At 44.6% G+C, this 21,450-nt stretch overlaps 1 protein-coding gene across 2 annotated transcripts in view; it reads left to right on the forward strand.

The window, feature by feature from the left end:
* Window positions 1–21,450, forward strand: part of LOC106573506 (nuclear receptor ROR-alpha A) — a 270,663-nt gene that overhangs the window by 242,747 nt on the left and 6,466 nt on the right. For both annotated transcript variants that reach the window (XM_014148624.3, XM_014148628.3), the window contains 8 exons: window positions 8,705–8,790; window positions 10,211–10,352; window positions 12,290–12,685; window positions 13,291–13,412; window positions 14,980–15,112; window positions 16,073–16,180; window positions 17,167–17,277; window positions 20,979–21,091. In XM_014148624.3, coding sequence (XP_014004099.1) covers window positions 8,705–8,790; window positions 10,211–10,352; window positions 12,290–12,685; window positions 13,291–13,412; window positions 14,980–15,112; window positions 16,073–16,180; window positions 17,167–17,277; window positions 20,979–21,091 — 1,211 coding nt within the window. The remainder of the gene's footprint in view (window positions 1–8,704; window positions 8,791–10,210; window positions 10,353–12,289; window positions 12,686–13,290; window positions 13,413–14,979; window positions 15,113–16,072; window positions 16,181–17,166; window positions 17,278–20,978; window positions 21,092–21,450) is intronic.

Raw genomic sequence — 21,450 nt, forward strand, 5'->3', positions numbered from 1 at the left:
GAACAGGGACAATTACTGTCAGCTGAACTATTTTTCCTGCCTGTTCTCCATGTGTTTTCTGGCTCTGTGCCCCTTACCCACTGACCCCTGGGCATCAGTTGCCTCTCATACACCGTCTGTCATGGGCAGGTCCCAGTGGATGGGACTTAGGCGCATCACCCCTCCACACACACACACACACACACACACACACACACACACACACACACACACACACACACAGGTTCAGTACCACAGACATGTTCCACGTAGATGTAACATACAAATGAGCCACATTATTACCACACACTTAACACCCACAGGACGTTGTCTCGATGTCAGTCTGCTGCATGTTGTCATACATAACTTTACGTCTCTCTGTGAAGAATAGTCTTATAGTAAGGATCACATCCAATAAAGCCCAGCAGCAGTCAAGCTTCTTACAGAAATGCATACTAATGCAGCAAATAAAGGAAAAAGGAAGTGGTACCGTGTGGCAGTGGTGAATTCCCCTGTTCAATGAAACAAGCCTCTTTATTGTTATGTAAAGGTTTCCCTGTGTAATTGCACTGGATGTATAGAAGGTTTCATTCTTTACAGTGCCTTCAGAAAGTATTCAGAACCTTTGACTTTTTCCACATTAAATGGAGTTAGGAGGAATAATGGAATGAGATGTACGACAAGCAGGTGTCCACATACTCTTGGTCATGTAGTGTATATGATTGTTTTATTTTTCGTTGACCAAAAAATGACCATTAAATATATTTTAATCGCACTTTGTAACAGCAAAATTTGGAAAAAGTCAAAGGGTGTGAATACTTTCTGAAGACACTGTATATGTAAACTCAGTAAAAAAAATAAATGTCCTCTCACTGTCAACTGCTTTTATTTTCAGCAAACCTAACATGTGTAAATATGTGTATGAACATAACAAGATTCAACAACTGAGACATAAACTGAACAAGTTCCACAGATATGTGACTAACAGAAATTGAATAATGTGTCCCTGAACAAAGGGGGGGCCAAAATCAAAAGTAACAGTCAGTATCTGGTGTGGCCACCAGCTGCATTAAGTACTGCAGTGCATCTCCTCCTCATGGACTGCACCAGACTGGCCAGTTCTTGCTGTGAGATGTTACCCCACTCTTCCAACAAGGCACCAGCAAGTTCCCAGACTTTTCTGGGGGGAATGGCCCTAGCCTTCACTCATAGAAGCCACTTCTACTAGCCAGTAAGAATAGCTAGCTACAAACTATTCAACAATACCAGCAACTTTTCTTCTAAGACATATTACACTCTTGAATAATGCAACAATTCACAAGCATGTGCAAGCAATTAAAGGGTTTATTTTCTCGTCCATAGACATTAAATTAGCTGACAATATACAGCTAACTCCTGCTGCTTGCTTGCAAAGCTTTTTGCCTCAGGATGGTGGCTCTGCACAGCCAAGCAAAAAAAAATACAGTTGAGATTACTTTTCTTAAAGGTACTGTGACAATTTAAGAATGTAACAGGCTGTTCCTACAATTTCAGGTAAAATCTCAGTAAAACACGTTTCTAATAATAAGGAAAACACCGATATATTTCAGCTATTTAAAAAAACATTGCTCTGCTATTAAGTATTTTACTGTAGAGCATTTGGCTCAACGAGACAATTCTATTTCTATTGACACTGCAATGCTCGGAGGGGGGTGAATCTCGAAGAAGGCTCGCCCGCGACCTCCTGAGGTAGCGGGCGAGACGTGTGCTTTTCACAGCTTTACATCACAGTAAAAGGTGTATTCTCTGGATTTTTTTCTGATACCTTTCGAGAATGTCTCAAGATGCCCTCTAGTCTAAAAAGGGTCTAAGGCACTTTGCCAATGACAAGTCTCAATCAAGCCTTTAACCACAGTCTTCTCAGCTAAAGTGGCCAGCAAAGGTTCAGACATAGGAGAGGAGACGTCCCCCCTCCATAGCTCTGAATTTAAACAGCTTCCGAACCGACGGCTCCTGAAGCAGTCAATCAGCTGGTCCTCTGTGATTTCAGCCTCAGTGATTTTGAGTTCTGCTCAAGTCCGGTGCCATGCTTCAGTGTGTATCTGCCAAGAAAGAACAACAACAAAACTTTACAATCGGTGTTAGATCAGATGATTTTAAGTACATGTAGTGTGTTATAAGAGCATGTAAACAATTAATTGAATTCCATTTCATTCCATTTAAATGTTGGATGTTTGCCGCTCACCTAACTATGACTAACTGGGATAAGGAGCAGAGCAGGCAGAATCAGAATAAATGCATAAGTGAGTGCAGCACTCTCCAGATTGACTGTGTTGTGGCATCAGAGCTGAGCATGCAGTGTGCCTCTCTCTCCCTCCTGTCCATGTCCTCCTCTGGGACTGGGACCCAGATACACAGTGACAGACAGAGTACCAGGGCACAGCTTCCTTCACCTGTCACTGAAAAGAGGAGGGGGGAGCCACACATGCTCCCCTTCGTGGGCTCATCTTCTCTGTAAACCCTTTTGTTGTTTCCCCAAGAGTGCAACACACAGACTCCCAGCCAGGAAGCTCGTACATTTTTGCCATAACAACACATAAATGAGACCAAATGACTCTTCCTTTCTCCTGCTCCCTGCATTGAGGGTGTCAGAATGCATTTCAATAAGGCAGTCAAGTAAAAACAGAGGCAGAAAAATGGTGCTGTGTTGTACAGGCATCTCAAGTTTGGCAGTGTTGAAATATGAATGGCCTCACACACAAACAAACACAGAGACACACGCATGAGTTCATCCCAAAAGCAGCCCAGGGCTATCGTCCAGACCTGGGTTTTAGCAAATTCATTTCTGTTTGCAGTGCTATGCAGGAATAATAGGGAAGCTCAGAGCTGTTCCACTGAACCACCAAAACTAGAATATCGCTTCAAATATGGCTGCTGGTCTCGAGTGATGGGGGATCATAGCTTAGGCTGGCAGTTGATAAAGAGGAATAAGCATAGAGACATCAAAAATGTATCAATTATGTTTTTCTCTGTTCTAGTCCTCATGGTATAAACATTGTTGATGACTTCAGCTGGTTTGTCTGTTGAATGGACGGAGGCGGTTTAAAATGATGATACAGGATTTTCCTTTGCAGGTGAATATCTGAGTGTGGTATCTCTGAGCTGCACTGGAGTAGAAATGTCATGAGGACAGCCTCATAGTAATAAGCCAAATCCCCAAACAAATAACACATTTATACTATTCTGTCTGTGCTCTGTACCACTGCTGTCCTTTGCCACTGACATTCAAATAACCTTTCTTCTGCTGTGCAATTGGGAATAAAAAAAAGCGCTCATTCTGTTCTGTTAGACTGCAACATGACAGCAGCGCCTTGGCAGATGAATAGAGGCAGGATCTGATTCTAGCTGTTGTTATGCTGTCTGTCTGACTATCATGGGTTTCAATTTAGCATAGACTATGTTAATCAAACTACAGCTGATCTCCACTGGCAAAGGGGGAAATTAATCTAGCAGTCAAAATGGGGGGAAACGATTGTATAAAAATGTTGCTTGCTGAGCACTTGTCAGCTAGTCCACTGACCATACGAATGGTATTTTTCCTGTGTGAACTGTATCTAGTAAGAGATTATACTAACGGATTCCTGTATTGTAGCCCTGTGTGTAGTCATGTGTTCGTTTTCAACATTTGCCTTGTTGTTGTTGTGTTGTGAAATGTTTAGTAGAGAATTTGATTAAACTGTTTTGTCCCTCTTTGTTGGAATGGAGAGCCATTGTTAATCTGCCCATAATGCTGCTCTGTACAAAGGCCCAGAATCGCTGTCCAATCACTTACATAATCTCCAATATGAGCCCACTGGCTTGCGTCATTTGGTCACTGACAGCTGTCAACACACACTCACACCCCCAACATTCCCATCACTATTGCTGCAGTCTTACATTTTCTGCCTCTTGGTAAGAGGCTCTTACATGTACCACACATATACACTTCAAATGAATTATCAATTTAGTAATGTTAGAATATCAATGTTAGAATACACACCACAGATGTTGTGTCCAATGAAACGGCAGATGAAGACAGTACTCCTTACTCTACGAGGTCTTCCATCACTCAGAGATATGGTATATATTTTATTACTCTACGTGTAGTAAGTGTAGTAATCCAATGATCTAACAGCTGTCAGCGTCAGTTTGTGACTGTAATGTAAGGGATCCCCCTAATCTTCTGAAGGTAATGTCAGTACAGTAGTCCAGTGGTTGAGGAAAATCTGAGCTTGCAGTGGGAATAACTAGGAGATAGAGCCGCTGTAGTGATTTGCATGTCAATATTTGCACTGCTCTGCACATTCCTGCGCTATTCAATTTTTACAGAATATCGTTTTTTTGTTCTGAAAACAAAAAATGCCTTGCTAGAATGAGATCTGGGGGATATGAATAATCCCATTCTGAAAAGAAAAACCTCGTCTCCAATGAGTTGCAATGTAGCATTAAGAATTCACATCCAATATTCACCATTAAAGGATCAACCTTTAATAATTGATATATCTTCAATATATTTAGTCAACACCACACTTTTCCTCGCTCCTAAATTATGCTCTCCAGGTACAAATGAAGCTATAGCATATTTGAGAGGCGCAGGGGAAAATGCTCACTCTGACAACAACTGTCTTTGTGGTGCTTATGTCAGCACTAAAGCGCTAGTTACAGAACGCAGTACGCTATGACAGAGTCCCGGGGAGCAGTTAGCATGGGTAAGGCAAAACCTTTGTTTTCTTTTTGTAAACGATTTTCTGTTCATTTGCTGGGCTTTAATAAGTGCAGTGTTCTCTTCATGTGGGCTTTGATCTCAGGGCTGTTTGGTACACATTGAAGGGCAGAGGGGGACACAGAGGGGGCTTCAATTGTACATGTGCTCTGAGTGACATGTCATCCTCAGTCTCCAAAGGGCCTTTATGTGATGTGAATCAGTGTCCTTGAACTGCACAGCGACGAACACGGACAGAGCCCCTCTAACAAGCTGTGCCCTATGAGGAGCTGGACTTCAATACCACATGAGGCTGAGGCTAGGCAGTCCTCTCACCATGCTCTATCCATTGTGAAATCCAAAGCCAGCCACACCAGGGTTTTATCCTCCACCGAGGATCTTGGTCATTACCTTTTTCATTCTTTCTGTGGATGGGTATTTTGTGACGGCGTGAATGCTGCGGTAGGATTCACAGTACATTATCTGTGTGCCTCAGCAGGTCCCCCTTCTCTTTGATGTGGCCTGTGTGTGGAGGCCATCTCACAGTGTTGTGAGTAATGGGAGGCTGCTGAGATGGGCTTTAGCATGACTGACCGTCTCACTGTGCCTGGCTTTGATGTCCTAAGCAGGCAGCAGGGCTGCCTGGCAGGCAGGCAGAGAGGCAGGCAGAGAGGCAGGCAGAGAGGCAGGCAGAGAGGCAGGCAGAGAGGCAGGCAGAGAGGCAGGCAGAGAGGCAGGCAGAGAGGCAGGCAGAGAGGCAGGCAGAGAGGCAGGCAGAGAGGCAGCGAGGGAACATGGCAGGCAGGCAGGGAGACAGGGGAGATAGGCAGGCAGGAAGACAGGCAGCCAGGAAGACAGACAGGCAGGCAGACAGGCAGGGAGGGAGACAGGCAGGCAGGGAGACAGGCAGGCAGGCACGGTTAATGGGTTCAGCAGCAGTGAGCAGCGCTGGTCAAGCCCAGACACAGAGCCAGCAGCTGCCTGCCTCACACGGAGAGGCAGTTAACACCACAGCTCGTGTCAATAGATATTGACTCCCAGATCTGAAGTACTTAGGCACAGTGCCTTTCTGTTTGACCATCGCCCCCTGCGGGAATTCATTTTAAACCACTCACACTATTTGAAGTGTAGTCTGACTGGGAGCCCCAGGATAAGCCATTCATCAGGGCAGCTTGCTCAGTTATACCCAAATATTGACTTGAACTGATGGCGTAGGTGACTTAATGGCTTATTTGATGTCATTGTTCTGTATTTATTCTTCATTTATCTCTACCAGAAAAATGCTTATTTCACCGTTAAAATGACCGTAGATTTAGATTGGGTTCTTTTTTTACATAGTAAACCACAAAGCCTCTCCTAGTCAGACTGGAGACAAACCCTTTTTTACTGTTGAGTGCACCGAGCATTCAGAGGTTTGTGTAGTAGTGGAGTAGAGGGTGTTAGCTGGTGAGGCTTTGTGCACTCAGGTCCTTGCTGCTGTAGATAGGGCTTTGTGAGCTATCCTCATCTGTGTGTGTGCCCAGCCTAGCCCAGCGCACCGCCGTTTCCACTCCCTCTGCCTTCACCTGATGTGGCACAGTCTCTGTCAGGCCTGAGCGAGCATCCAGCCCTGCTTCTTCTCGCAGCTGGGGGGGGGGTTAGGGGAAACGAGCAGCAGCCTAAGCCTGGAGGAGCTCAGAGCCTGGAGCCTGTGGGCAAGAGAGGGGGCTGGGAGCTGAGAGCTGGGAACTGGCCTCAGTGGAGAGGAGGCAGCTATAGACACAGTCATAGTGACAGCCCTGCACTGCCACCCAATGGCCAGGGCCCGTCATCACAGCCCTGTTTCTCCACCACCACCCCAGCAAGTTTTAAAGGCCCATTGTAGTCAAGATACTGTTTTACTGTGTTTTGTATCATATTGTACAACAGCTAATGAAACTAAGTCTGTAAAAGTGTGAAAAAATGTGATCAGTGTTATTTTCTGATTGTATTTTCAACCAGCAACTATCTACACTGGACCTTCTAAAAAGCCTGTTTTCATTGGCGTCTTGCCTGGTGACATCACCAAGCGGTAAATTAATTAATAGACCAATAACAAAGATAGTTCCAAACCAATCTGCCAATAACCGTTTGTTTTAAGTTTTCCCCTCCCCACTTAAACCACTCCCAGACAGTCCTAGCAAAATTCTTCCTTGAGAAATAGTTTTTTGCTTGTTGCCCAGGAATGATTTGGTATTGATATAAAAATGGCTGCATTGGGCCTTTAATTACTGCACGCTTCACTTATTATGTAAGTAATGAGGCTGAAAATTCGCAACACACTGCACCTCAAATGCTCATGCAGGGAGAACACAAAAACAAACAATGGAGTGCACTGCCCATAATGCCAGTGTTCATACAGAGATAACCAAAACAACAACCGACTCGACACAATGCAGAAATTCATAATGATTAATTATAAAGTAACCCTCTCAGCGAGCCTGTCAAAACCTGGCTCCTGGTTCGTTTTCCCTCTAATCTAGGCAGACTAGGTGCATTAGCCCCCATTGTACCGCAGGATACACAGCCATCTAGGTGTTTTCCATATGAGAACTGACTAGTGCGTGTGCCACTGCTCTTTTTGTTCATTTGACTGAAATGTAGGCTAATTCTGCTTCTAGGGGCGAGGTCTGGTTGACTCTACCAGTGATAAGAGAGCAGGCTAACAGAGATTCCTGAATGGAGGGACTGTGTGTGTAAAGTGGTACAGGGTTAGTGGATCAGCGGCCATCCCCTGGGCATGCCTCAGGGACACTGACATTATCCACATGACACAACAGACGCTCCCAGGCAGCTGATGAAATGGACCTCTGAGTCCTCTGGATGGAGCCTCAGTGAAGGCCCATTTGATGTGATCAAATTCATTTGAAGGGATTGGATGTGAAGGTAATACAGAGCTCCAGTCTACCCTGGCCTGAAAGACAGACCGCTCTAGAAGAGGACTAGGCCTGGTGTTTAAAGCTAGTGGAGAGACTACTTTGTCATAGCGCGCACTGGTTGGAATGGTTCATGAAGAGTAAAATGATACATTTTCAGCACAAGTAAGAGTAGGCGGTTTGATAGTGCTCTGTGCTTTGATTGGCTATCTGTGCAGTTGGAGGGAGCCACTATAGAGCAGGAATCCAACTGTAATCTTTCCTCCGTGTAGATCAGATAGCTTAGTTTGTCTGGTGCTACGGAGTGCTGTAGCGGTGGCAGCCTGAGATGCTGGCATTATAGATACAGATCTAGTGTCGAGCCAGAGAGAGACGTGGCGTCAGAGCCCGCAGTGATAAAGCATGAGAGCTGTAGCACAGGCTGGGTGTTCTGTGTCTCAGCTGCCTCTCTGTGTCCTGCTGCCCTGTGGCGTGCTGCTCTGCTCCTTTACAGGAAACCGGGATGGATGAGACCTGCCCCCACATGCCTGTGTCCTCTGTGCCCGCTAAATCACACACAGGCCTGTCAGCAGTGGAACACTGTCACCCCCCTGAACTCTACTTCACTTTACTACTGTTTCAACCAACAGACTCCATCCCCTTCCCTTCCAACCACCTCTCTGGGCCTCATATAGCTACTCACCAGCCCAATAGGAATGTTATCATTTTTGTGGCCATACTGAATTTAATCTGGGATTACTGCTTGGGTTTGGCGGGTTTTGAAGTCATGTTTTCCACTGGAGAATAATAGTCTGTCATTCAGTAGGGCTAGGATTACCACTGTGTAGTGGAATGGGGTTTGTGGGTCGCTGTGACTTTTCCTTATGTAATTTGTGCCTGCAATATAAATTGACACTTTGTTTACAGTGGTTGGCACGTGGCTCAGTGAAGACTTAAAATGGCCTCCTTCATGCACGACTCGTTGTGTTGTGTAGAAGTGAGGATTCAAAGCAAATGGATGAGATATTTTTGAAGCACAGTGCTCTTTCATGTATCAGCATGCATCCAAGGTAAAGGTGTTGTTCTGTAACTTGTGACAGCAAAATGTTGATATATATTTTTTTCTCTCCAGCTCAAATCGAAATAATTCCCTGCAAGATCTGTGGAGACAAATCATCAGGCATCCATTACGGTGTGATAACATGTGAAGGCTGTAAGGTAAGCTCCCAGAGAACGAACATGTGGGTGTTAGGGGGAAAGGAGAGAGACAGGAAGCAGAAAAAGTGGAGAAACTTACAAATAAATACCTTTTGAACATGTTGTCTAACTTTTTAAACAATCTTGCGAGAGACTATAAAATGTAAACACACAGAGAGCATCGTCATTAAAATGGTCAAGCCACACAGAGGACATCACAGAGCCTCACTATTAGCAGGACAAAGTGACTCCTCTGCCTTGTACTGCCTCCCTTCCCAGGGACATGCTGCTTCAGTGTTTCTCCTTCTGCTGCAGCTTGTTTTTCTTGAAATAAAATCATCAAAAGAAGAAGTTCTTTGAATTATAACGGATTGTTGGCTGTATGCCGCTTTTATTGAAGCTAGCTTTTGTACTGTTTCAAATACACCAGGCATTCACGTTGAGGGGAATGTATTTTGTGCTTCTAGTGTATTCTTGATCCTGTGCTTGTCACCAGGCGAGTCATTAGTATTCCTCTGACAGGCAGCAGCACCTTTGCTGTTTTCCTCCTGTGTTACAGAGAGACAGGGGCTCTTTCAGCTGCTCCTCAGAGCGCCTCTCTCTCTCTCTCTCTCTCTCTCTCTCTCTCTCTCTCTCTCTCTCTCCCTCAGACAGGAGCTAGCTGCCGGGAGAAACAAAACGCTGAAGAATAAGCTGCTGAAATGTATCTTTAATGATTGCTAATTACTCCAGGCAGAGAGGCATTTAATGATATGTGCGAGTACAAGAGTTTGGACCATAAATCACAGCATTATTAAAGAGTGCTGCTTGTCACTAGCAGTTCTAGCCAGGCTCCCGTAATGGCTGCCATTATGAAGCAACTTGGCAGCTGTCAGCTGTTTTCTTGTAATTAAACAGCCAATGAGCAGCTAATTAAGACATATGTGTATGGAGCAGTGGAGTGAGGCATGTTAATGATGTGCCGGAATCAATTCATTAAGTCAAAGGATGAGGAATCCAATCGGGGTGCGTGTGCCATCCTGTGTGCCATCCTTTAGCGCCGCACATGTTGGAGCCCTGTTAATCAACACTAATAACCCAGACTATAGAAAGATACTGCCTACCATTACGATCATAGCCAAACACACCACCCCCTGCAGTACACATTGTTAAAACACACCACCCCTTCAATAAAACAACATGGCGCTTTATACAACTGACACTAGAACACAATAGCCTGCAAAGCAATGGCATGGCAGTATTCTTGTACGTTTATTTTAACGACAGTACCCTCCATAGTGATGCATATTGTCGGCTCCATCACTCTCAATAAGTACCCAGTGAAACACAAGATCCTTTTATGTTTACAGGAATAAAAGCCAATCAGTCATTGGATACAGCAGGGCCACTGTGGTTGATATTATAATCAGTGCGGTCACCCCCTCCCTCTCTCCGGTCTTAGGGCTTCTTCAGGAGGAGTCAACAGAGCAATGCGGCCTACTCATGCCCCCGTCAGAAGAACTGCCTGATTGACCGCACCAGCCGCAACCGCTGCCAGCACTGCCGGCTGCAGAAGTGTCTGGCAGTGGGCATGTCACGGGACGGTACGTACAGCGTCTACTCGACAGGAGGGGACAGACATGCTTCTAAGGCAGGACAACCTATGAAAGTGAATAGAACATTATAGACAAGTAGAACAACTGGAATATGCTCTGACTGAATTACCGATAGATGTAACAGATTGTTATATCATAAAGGACACCACTCTTAATGTGATTAGAGTAGGAAATGGTAGTCTAGACAAACGTCATTGACATAGCTGCCTGTGTATGTTCCACTAGTAATTGGCGTGGCCGTGGGGGTAAGTTGGCAGGTGTGACAGAAAGTAGGTCTGATGAATAGAGGGGTTGTTAGGAGGTGTCATTAGTGCTGGACTGGTGCAGGTGAGGCGGGGGAATGGGAACACACAGGTGAGTGTCTATGGGGGAGGATGGGGGTCAGAGTAGAGAATTATGGTCTAGACCAGGGTTTCCCAAACTGGGTGCACGTTTTTTATTTTTTTGCTCTAGCACTACACAGCTGATTCAAATAACCAGCTCATATTCTAGTTTTGATTATTTGAATCAGCTGTGTATGCAATGGGCAAAAATCTAAATGTGTAACCAGGGGGGCCCAGGACAGAGTCTGGGAAACTCTGGTCAAGACAGACGTCATTGACTGTGTACATTCCACTAGTAACTGGCATGGCCGTGGGGTAAGTTGGCAGCAAAAGACACCACAGACCACAGACATGCTATCAGGACAGGCCAAGGTTACTCCATCCTTCACTCAGCACCGCACTCCCCTCTGCTCCGCTCACTTCCACTCTGTCCACACACACATGGGTCATCTGACACTCTGCCAGTCCCCAGAACACTGTCTGAGAGGGGGGGCTCACTCTCATGACCAGCTCTGTTTAGTCTGCAGGACTCCGTGAAACACAAAACCTGTCTTGTATCTGATATCCCTGTCATACACAAACCAAGATCTCATTATTTTACCATGCGTGCTTTTTCTGTCAGCTTTTTGGTATACCTGTAAGGAGTAGGGGTAAAAAACATGGTCAATTAAAGCCACCTAAAGACCTAATCATGATTCCTCCATTTTCTCAATCGTGTAACCAAAATACAGGTATCAGGTCTGTGTGAATAGTAATCAGCTTTTTTTCCCAGTAAATGAATTAACACGTCCATTGTTTAACACCTCTCTAATTTGAAATGCAAAACACCCCCAATGGTTTAACATCACTAGCAGAGAGATGCTGCTGCCTACAGTACATACAGTACAGACTTGAAATCATTCGCCACTTTAATAAATGTAACACTAGTCAATTTAATAATGTCACTTTAATAATGTTTACATATCCTGTATTACTCATCTCATATGTATTATTGTATTCTATACTATCTATTGCATCTTAGCCTATGCCGCTCTGACATTGCTCATCCATATATTTATATTCATATATTCTTATTCCTTTACTTAGATTTGTGTGTATTAGGTATTTGTTGTGGAATTGTTAATGTTACTTGTTAGATATTGCTACACTGTCGGAACTAGAAGCACAACCATGTGTATGTGACCAATAACATTTGATTTGATTTGAACACCCCCCACCCCTCCCAATTTGCTAGTTACCCACTGATATGTATGAAAAGTGTATACCTGCAAGAAAATTGTAAATAAGGGTCTGTTTTAAAGGGGTTCATATATACATTGCCTTATATTTTTTACAGATATACCACAGAAATCTTCTGTCTGAAGTGGGTATGAGTTGGCCCGTAAGCTGTGACTAATTTGGGCTTACTGTAGGTTACTCCCTTGGTGTAGTTGGAGTTTTTATGCAATAAAGATGTTAGTGTTTAAGGTTTCGCTAATACCCCCTGAAACACATACATCTCCTTACCTGTTATAGACAGGCTAAACTTGAGACACAGGCCAGTGTTATGTCAGTGTCAGTAGTAAAGGAGTGTCTGCTCTCTCCCTCTTTCTCTCCCTACAGCGGTAAAGTTTGGGCGCATGTCGAAGAAACAGCGGGACAGCCTGTATGCGGAGGTGCAGAAACACCGGCTGCAGCAGGCGCAGCGTGACCACCAGCAGCAGCCCGGCGAGGCAGAGCCACTCACGCCTACCTACGGCCTCTCGGCCAATGGCCTCACAGAGCTCCACGATGACCTCAGTGGCTATATGGACAGCCACACCCCCGACGGCAGCAAGCCCGACTCAGCAGTCAGCAGCTTCTACCTGGACATCCAGCCCTCCCCTGACCAGTCCGGCCTGGACATCAATGGCATCAAGCCTGAGCCCATCTGCGACTTCGCCCCCGGCTCAGGCTTCTTCCCCTACTGCTCTTTTACCAACGGAGAGACATCCCCCACCGTGTCCATGGCTGAGCTAGGTGAGGAGCAGGGGGAGACAGGAGGGGGGAGGAGGGGGGAGAACAACTCAACCGTGGGGCAAACGACACAAAGGTTTCTTAAAATAGCAGGAGGTTGGAGACTCATCTCCAACACTCATTAAAATAGCCTCTTTTTTGTAATTAGTTTCCATTAATTAGGGCCAATCAGGATCCAGCAGGGCACTCATCTGGGGAAATCATTTTTTTAGGCTCCCCTGTGCCTTGGAACTCCTTTTAACAGATGTGTTTTCAAAACCATTTACATTTTTATACTCAATATTTCTCTCTGAGCAAATGTGACCTTTGTTTCAATGAGTAATATTGTGCGGCTGACTGCCCCTCCTCCCCCTCTGTTTGGGTCACAGCTAGATTGGGTTTGGCTGAAGCTTCAGCTGGGAGCTTCCTGGAGGCAGTAAAAGGAAATGTCAACAAGCCTCTTCCCAGTCAAAAAAAGCCCACACTCTCCTCCTAGTTGAAAGCTCAGTAAATAAATTGTATTTTTCTGTGGCGTAGTTCATCTGTGAGGTCTTCCCATTCCCTGTGAGCAGCATTCAGGTCTGACACTGTTCTGATGTGCTGTGCTGTGCTACGTGGTTGTGTTGCAGAGCACCTGGCCCAGAACATCTCCAAGTCCCACATGGAGACGTGTCAGTACCTGAGAGAGGAGCTGCAGCAGATGACCTGGCAGGCCTTCCTGCAGGAGGAGATGGAGAGCTACCAGACCAAGGTATGGTAAACTTCCATCTTCCATCACCAGTATCACGACCATATTACCAGTACTCACTGTTCTGCCAACACAATACAACACAACTCCTGGGTCGTTCCACAAAATGAGTCCCTTTTGCATCCCTTTGAGTATACAAAACATTAGGAACACGTGCTCTTTCCATGACATAGACTGACCAGGTGAATCCAGGTGAAAGCTATGATCCCTTATTGATGTCAACTGTTAAATCCACTTTATTTAATGTAGATTAAGGGGAGGAGACAGGTTAAATAATACTTTTAAGCCTTGAGACAATTGAGACATGGATTGTGTATGTGTGCCATTCAGAGGGTGAATGGGCAAGACAAAAGATTTAAGTTATTTTGAACTGGGTATGGTAGGAGGGGCCAGGCACACCGGTTTGTGTCAAGAACTGCAAAGCTGCTGGGTTTTTCACACTCATCAATTTCCTGTGTGTATCAAGAATGATCCACCAAGGACATCCAGCCAACCACACAATTGTGGAAAGCATCGGAGTCAACATGGGCCAGCATCCCTGTGTAATGCTTTCGACACCATAGAGGGGGATGCAGCTCAATATTAGGAAGGTGTTCTTAATGTTTTGTACACTCAGTGTATATATAGGTATATTAAGTAGAAATCGTGCACTCATATTGAATTTTAAATGCCCGTTATATTAAACAAAGTGCCCTTTAATATAGACCATATGGAAAATTCAATAAATCAGGTTTTTCATATGAATAAAGACTTGCTAAATGCCAAAATTCAGCATTTTGACATTTCCCTCTGTGACTTCTAGGAAGATTTTAACCCACTTATCCCAAACATTTCTCCACGTTTTCACCATCATTGTATTTTGTTGGTTTGACAAAGTCCTTTCTGAAGATGATTTATTTCATGCGATTAGTGATACATTTTAAAGGTGCAAAAAATCGGTCCCTCATTTTAAGGTCAACCCTGTTACAGTATTTGAACTGAACTCTTGTACAACTATTCCTTTTTAAATACAGTATTTTTGTTCAAAATAAACATTGAAGATCTGATAGTCAAATCATAGTGTAAAAGCAGGTAAGCTGGTTCTATTCTTTTTTTACATTTTCTGGTGTTTTGTGGTGGAAAACTGAGCGGTTCGAGCATAACAAGGCAGTTAACCCACTGTTCCCCGGTAGGCCATCATTGTAAATAAGAATTGACTATCCTAGTTAAATAAAGGTTAAAAGAAAAAAAAGAAAAAAGAACACGTCAAACCTGTTACCCATAGATAGACAGGCTAGAAATGTTTTAACAATTGAAAATATTTTTTGAAGTGTTCAATTGCACCTCCCTGTTGCACACAACAAGCTTCCATTCCCCTTTATTTGACACTCAATAGGCACTAACTATAGTAAAAAAATAATATTTAACCTCTTAAGATGGGAAAACAACATGTTTTTTTTATTACGTTAAACATGTGCTCTTCAAGTTACACTACCCAAAAGGGAGTCATTTCGTGGAACGACCCAACTAGCTAATTCCATCCCATCCTTTTCTACACCAGATAAGCCTTTTCTCTCTCGTTTCCCCATAGCCCCGGGAGGTCATGTGGCAGCTGTGTGCTATCAAAATCACAGAGGCCATCCAGTACGTGGTGGAGTTTGCCAAGCGCATCGACGGCTTCATGGAGCTGTGTCAGAACGATCAGATAGTGCTTCTGAAAGCAGGTATGACAGCCCGTCAACACGGCCCACTGCCGTCTCTCTCCCACATCCCCCTCCACCCCCCTCAGGCGTTGTCACAAGGGCATAGCTGACCTGACTATACAAAGCCTCCCTCACATACTGACTGTGTGTGTCACAGAGCCAGGAGGCTCCACCCTGCCTGCTTTCTCCCTCTGTTCCTCTGTCCCTCTGTTCCTCTGTCCCTCTGTTCCTCTGTCCCTCTGTTCCTCTGTCCCTCTGTTCCACAGCTTATCTGTGTCTCTTTCTTTGTGTCTCTGTCCCTCTATGTCTCTGTCTCTCTGCTCATTACAGAATAACAGTATTCAAGTTTATAGGCATTAAAGGGACTACAGTGTTGCTGAGCTGAGACACTAGCTATCATGAAGGCTGCCTCCTCTCTCTGCTCTGCCGTTGATGATATCTGCCCAAACTAATCGCTTCTCAATGCACACACACAAAAACACACACACATACGTACACAAAGAAATAAACAAACCCATCCGCCTCCCATGGGTATTTATCTCAGTTTTCCCTGGGTTTTTATTTGCATTAGCATTGCCAAAATTAATAATGAAATGGTGACAGAGATCTCTTGTCTAATGTGACATTTTAAACCAGTTCCATCTCATAAAGTGCAGTGATGTTTTCTATTACACCTCTTTTACCCTCCAATCCAGTCCCACACTGCACAGTCGTGTACAGCATTGTGTTTCAGTATCCTTTTTTTATTGGGGTAACAATTTTCAGTATATAAATTTAATGTTATTACTCGTTCCAGTCTTTTATGTCATGGGTTTCTGTTTAAAAGGAATCGGGGGTATAACACACAAATGAAGGAGGAAAAACGATCAAATATTGCATATGGTGTGTTGGGCCTAGTGATGCCTGACTGGCAACTCTAACTGGATCTGTGGAAGAGAAGAACCCAGATTTAGCATTATGGTATTTCTGTCTCCTCTGCAGGCTCTTTGGAGGTTGTGTTTGTGAGAATGTGCCGTGCCTTCGACTCTCAAAACAACACAGTCTATTTCGATGGAAAGTATGCTGGGCCCGATGTGTTTAAGTCATTAGGTAAGTGCTGCAAGTGGCCAATGCTGTGCACGTGTGTGCATGCATGTGTGCATGTGTGTGTGTGTGTGTGCGCAAGTGTGTCTGCAAATGTGAGCTTGTGTGTGTGTGTAGCACTTATTTGCACAAAGTTGCATTGCTTTATAACAGACAAAGTTGTAATGAGAGCCAGGAAGCTAACACTGAGAACTCATCCCTGCCTCACCTGGCTTTCTCCTCTCCCCAGTGGATACATATGGCAGAATAACGTTCTTAGTGAATCACTGCTGCTCCATATAACTCCTGTTAGGCTGCAATAAATAAAGCCAGATTGAATGCCCTTTGGGAGAGTTATATCAAAACCATCATTGAAAGTCAGCCATAGAATATCTCAGGTGGAAGCAAATAGCATTTGCTTTTGAATGCCATGACATTACTAAGACTCTCTACAGTGCGTTCTCCCGTGCATCCAAATGCCTTTGGAGGAAATTAATGTGTCCTAGCAGCAGTGTGAAAGCATAGTGAGAATGCATAAACCGGTCTGTCTGTGTGTGCGTTGTGCATGCACGTTCGTGCGTGTGTGCAAGACTGAAGAGGAACAGTGCTGTGCTATTCAGTGTCTTGAATGTGGCTTCCCTAACAAGCCTTCCAGTGTCCTCAGTCAGTCAGTCAGACAGACAGTGCTCCAGAATGGAGAGGCTCGGGGCCGGAACAGGGGAGCAACAATCCCTAATAATTGATCTAACTAAAAGACTCATTTGTGACCTCATTCCAGGTTGCGTAATTCCACCCAACTGCCAGAATGGGACTAGTCGGGGAGGGAAAAGTCAGTAAAAGCATTGCTTGTTCCGCCTCAGACGCTCCCCTGTGCTGTCAGTGCACTGCACCTCTCCCCTCTCTGCCTGTGTGCCTCTCTCCCAATAAAGATCAAGAGTGTGACTTGCTCTTTGGTCTGCCTCACCCTCATCCCCAACCGTCTGTCTCTGTGTCTGTGTCCTTTGCTGTGGCAGGCTGTGACGACTTGATCAGCTCCGTCTTCGAGTTTGGGAAGAACTTGTGTTCTATGCACCTGTCTGAGGATGAGATCGCCCTGTTCTCCGCATTCGTGTTGATGTCTGCAGGTAGGTGTCGTTCGCAGTACAAGAAATGACAGATTTACAGATACACACTGCAGGGTCTCTTATGGACCCTCTTGCCCTGAAACTACTCCAAACAGCATTCCACTGAACACCATCCATCCAGCATGTCCCTCAATTAGACACAGAAGTCAGAAATCAGTATAACTGATTACTGAGTGTTGCTGAGTACAACATACATTGAGTTGACAAAACATTAAGGACACCTGCTCTTTCCATGACATAGACTGACCAGGTGAATCCAGGTGAAAGTTACCTTATTGTTTGTTAAATCCACTTAAATCAGTGTAGATGAAGGGGAGGAGACAGGTTAAAGAATGATTTTTAAACATTGTGCCATTGAGAGGGAAAGACTTAAGTGCTTTTGAAAGGGGTATGGTAGTAGGTGCCAGGCGAACCGGTTTGTGTCAAGAACTGCAACGCAGTTTCCCTTGTACATCATGAAGGATTCACCACCCAAAAGACATCCAGCCAACTTGACACAACTGTGGAAAGCATTGGAGTCAATATGGGCCCGCATCCCTGTAGGACGCTTTCGACACCTTGTAGAGTCCATGCCCCGACAAGGCCAAAAGTGTGTGCAACTCAATATTAAATCAAATCAAATTTTGTTTGTCACGTGCCGAATACAACAGGTGTAGATCTTACCATGAAATACTTACTTACAAGCCCTTAACCAACAATGCAGTTTGAAGAAAATACATATTTACTAAATAAACTAAAGTTTAAAAAAAGTAACACAATAAAATAACAATAACAAGGCTATTTACGGGGAATACCGGTACCGAGTCAATGTGCGGGGATACAGGTTAGTCGAGGTAATTGAGGTAATTTGTACATGTAGGTAGGGGTAAAGTAGATAATGAACAGCGAGTAGCAGCAGTGTAAAAACAAGGGGGGGCAGTGTCAATGCAAATAGTCAGGGTGGCCATTTGATTAATTGTTCAGCAGTCTTATGGCTTGGGGGTAGAAGCTGTTAAGGAGCCTTTTGGATCTAGACTTGGCGCTCTGGTACCGCTTGCCATGCAGTAGCAGAGAGAACAGTCTATGACTTGGGTGACTGGAGTCTTTGACAATTTTTGGGGCCTTCCTCTGACACCGCCTAATATAGAGGTCCTGGATGGCAGGAATGTTGGCCCCAGTGATGTATTGAGCCGTACGCACTACCTTCTGTAGCGCCTTGCGGTCGAATGCCGAGCAGTTGCCATACAAGGCAGTGATGCAACCGCTCAGAATGCTCTCGAAGTTGCAGCTGTAGAACTTCTTGATGATCTGGGGTCCATGCCAAATCTTTTCATTCTTCTGAGGGGGAATAGGCGTTGTCGTGCCCTCTTCACCACAGTCTTGGTGTGTTTGGACCATGATAGTTTGTTGGTGATGTGGACACCAAGGAACTTCAAGCTCTCGACCCACTCCACGACAGCCCCGCCAATGTGAATGGGGGCCTGTTTGGCCCTCCTTTTCTTGTAGTCCATGATCAGCACATTGAGGGAGAGGTTGTTGTCCTGGCACCACACTACCAGGTCTCTGACCTCCTCCCTATACAGTGCCTTGCAAAAGTATTCATCCCCCTTGGCGTTTTTCCTATTTTGTTAAATTATCTGTAATATAAATAGATTTTTATTTGGATTTCATGTAATGGACACACAAAATAGTCCAAATTGGTGAAGAGAAATAAAAACAAAAACGGAAAAGTGGTGCGTGCATATGTTTTCACCCCCTTTGCTATGAAGCCCCTAAATAAGATCTGGCGCGACCAATTACCTTCAGAAGTCACGAAATTAGTTTGATTGCACACAGGTGGGGTTTATTTAAGTGTCACATGATCAGTATATATACACCTGTTCTGAAAGGCCCCAGAGTCTGCAACACCACTAAGCAAGGTGCACCACCAAGCAAGCGGCACCATGAAGACCAAGGAGCTCTCCAAACAGGTCAGGGATAAAGTTGTGGAGAAGTACAGATCAGGGTTGGGTTATAAAAAAATATCAGAAACTTTGAACATCCCATGGAGCACCATTAAATCCATTATTAAAAAAATGGAAAGAATATGGCACCACAACAAAGCTGCCAAGTGAGGGCCGCCCACCAGGCAAGGATGGCATTAATCAGAGAGACAACAAAGAGACCAAAGATAACCCTGAAGGAGCTGCAAAGCTCCACAGTGGAGATTGGAGTATCTGTCCATAGGACCACTTTAAGCCATACACTCCACAAAGCTGGGCTTTACGGAAGAGTGGCAGAAAAAGCCAATGCTTAAAGAAAAAAATAAGCCAACACGTTTGGTGTTTGCCAAAGGCATGTGGGAGACTCCCCAAACATATAGAAGGTAGTACTCTGGTCAGATGAGACAGAAATGTAGCTTTTTGGCCATCAAGGAAAACGCTATGTCTGGCGCAAACCCAACACCTCTCTTCACGCTGAGAACACCATTCCCACAGTGAAGCATGGTGGTGGCAGCATCATGCTGTGATGATGTTTTTCATCGGCAGGGACTGGGAAACTGGTCAGAATTGAAGGAATGATGGATGGCGGTAAATACAGGACAATTCTTGAGGGAAGCCTGTTTCAGTCGTCCAGAGATTTTAGACTGGGACGGAGGTTCATCTTCCAGCAGGACAATGACACTAAGCATACTGCTAAAAGAACATTTGAGTGGTTTAAGGGGAAACATAAATGTCTTGGAATGGCCTAGTCAAAGCCCAGACCTCAATCCAATTGAGAATTTGTGGTATGACTTAAAGATTACTGTACACCAGCAGAACCCATCCAACTTGAAGGAGCTGGAGCAGTTTTGACTTGAAGAATGGGCAAAAATCCCAATGGCTAGATGGGCCAAGCTTACAGAGACATACCCCAAGAGACTTGCAGCTGTAGTTGCTGCAAAAGTTGGCTCTACAAAGTATTGACTTTGGGGGGGCGAATAGTTATGCACGCTCATGTCTTCTGTTTTTTTTTCTTATTATTTCTTGTTTTTTTACAATAAAAAGGATTTTGCATCTTCAAAGTGGTAGGCATATTGTGTAAATCAAATGATACAAACCCCCCAAAAAATACATTTTAATTCCAGGTTGTAAGGCAACAAAATAGGAAAAATGCCAAGGGGAGTGAATACATTCGCAAGCCACTAAAGGCTGTCTCATCGTTGTCGGTGATCAGGCCTACCACGTTGTGTTGTCAGCAAACTTAATGATGGTGTTGGGGTTGTGCTTGGCCACGCAGTCGTGGGTGAACAGGGAGTACAGGTCGGGACTAAGCACGCACCCCTGAGGGGCCTCCTTGTTGAGGATCAGCGTGACAGATGTGTTGTTGCCTACTCTTACCACCTGGGCGTGACCTGTCAGGAGGTTCAGGATCCAATTGCAGAGGGAGGTGTTTAGTCCCATTGTCCTTAGCTTAGTGATGAGCTTTGCGGGAATGTTGAGCTGTAGTCAATGAACAGCATTCTCGCATAGGTGTTCCTTTTGTCCTGGTAGAAAAGGGCAGTGTGGCGTGCAATTGAGATTGCATCATCTGTTGGGGCGGTATTTGAATTGGAGTGAGTCTAGGGTTTCTGGGATAATGGTGTTGATGTGAGCCATTCGGAAGGTGTTCCTAATGTTTGGTATACTCAGTGTATTCATCCACTGTAGATTCTGTAAACATTGCAGTGCTGATAATGAGTGTGTTTCTTCTTCTCTGTGTAGACCGGTCCTGGCTCCAGGAGAAGGTGAAGGTGGAGAAACTCCAGCAGAAGATCCAGCTGGCACTGCAGCATGTCCTGCAGAAGAACCACAGAGAGGATGGCATTCTCACCAAGGTACACCTCACACCCACTCTAACTATATCTGTCATCTATAAGGGACACTATAAAGACCTGAACTCAGCTGGATTATCGAAACCTCTCCTGAACTGTGAAAAAGATTGTTTACAGTAATGCAGTGATCCATTATTGTATGAAAATTAAGCAGTAGATTTCACAGTTGGCAGCATACACAAGCTAAACTAAGTTCATATTTTTGAGCAGAGATGAGAAGATATGTAACAATGGCATGCAAGCTCCATAAGAAGTGTCAAGATTTCCTCTGCTTGAGTGCCTGTATCAATATTTACCAGTCTGTTTGCCCCTGTGTGAAAGTGAATTTAGAGATGTTTTTCTTTAGCGTATCTCCATGTCCT

Source organism: Salmo salar, chromosome 16 (genome assembly GCF_965601325.2).
Source record: "Salmo salar chromosome 16, fSalSal1, whole genome shotgun sequence".
Classification (NCBI taxonomy): domain Eukaryota; kingdom Metazoa; phylum Chordata; class Actinopteri; order Salmoniformes; family Salmonidae; genus Salmo; species Salmo salar.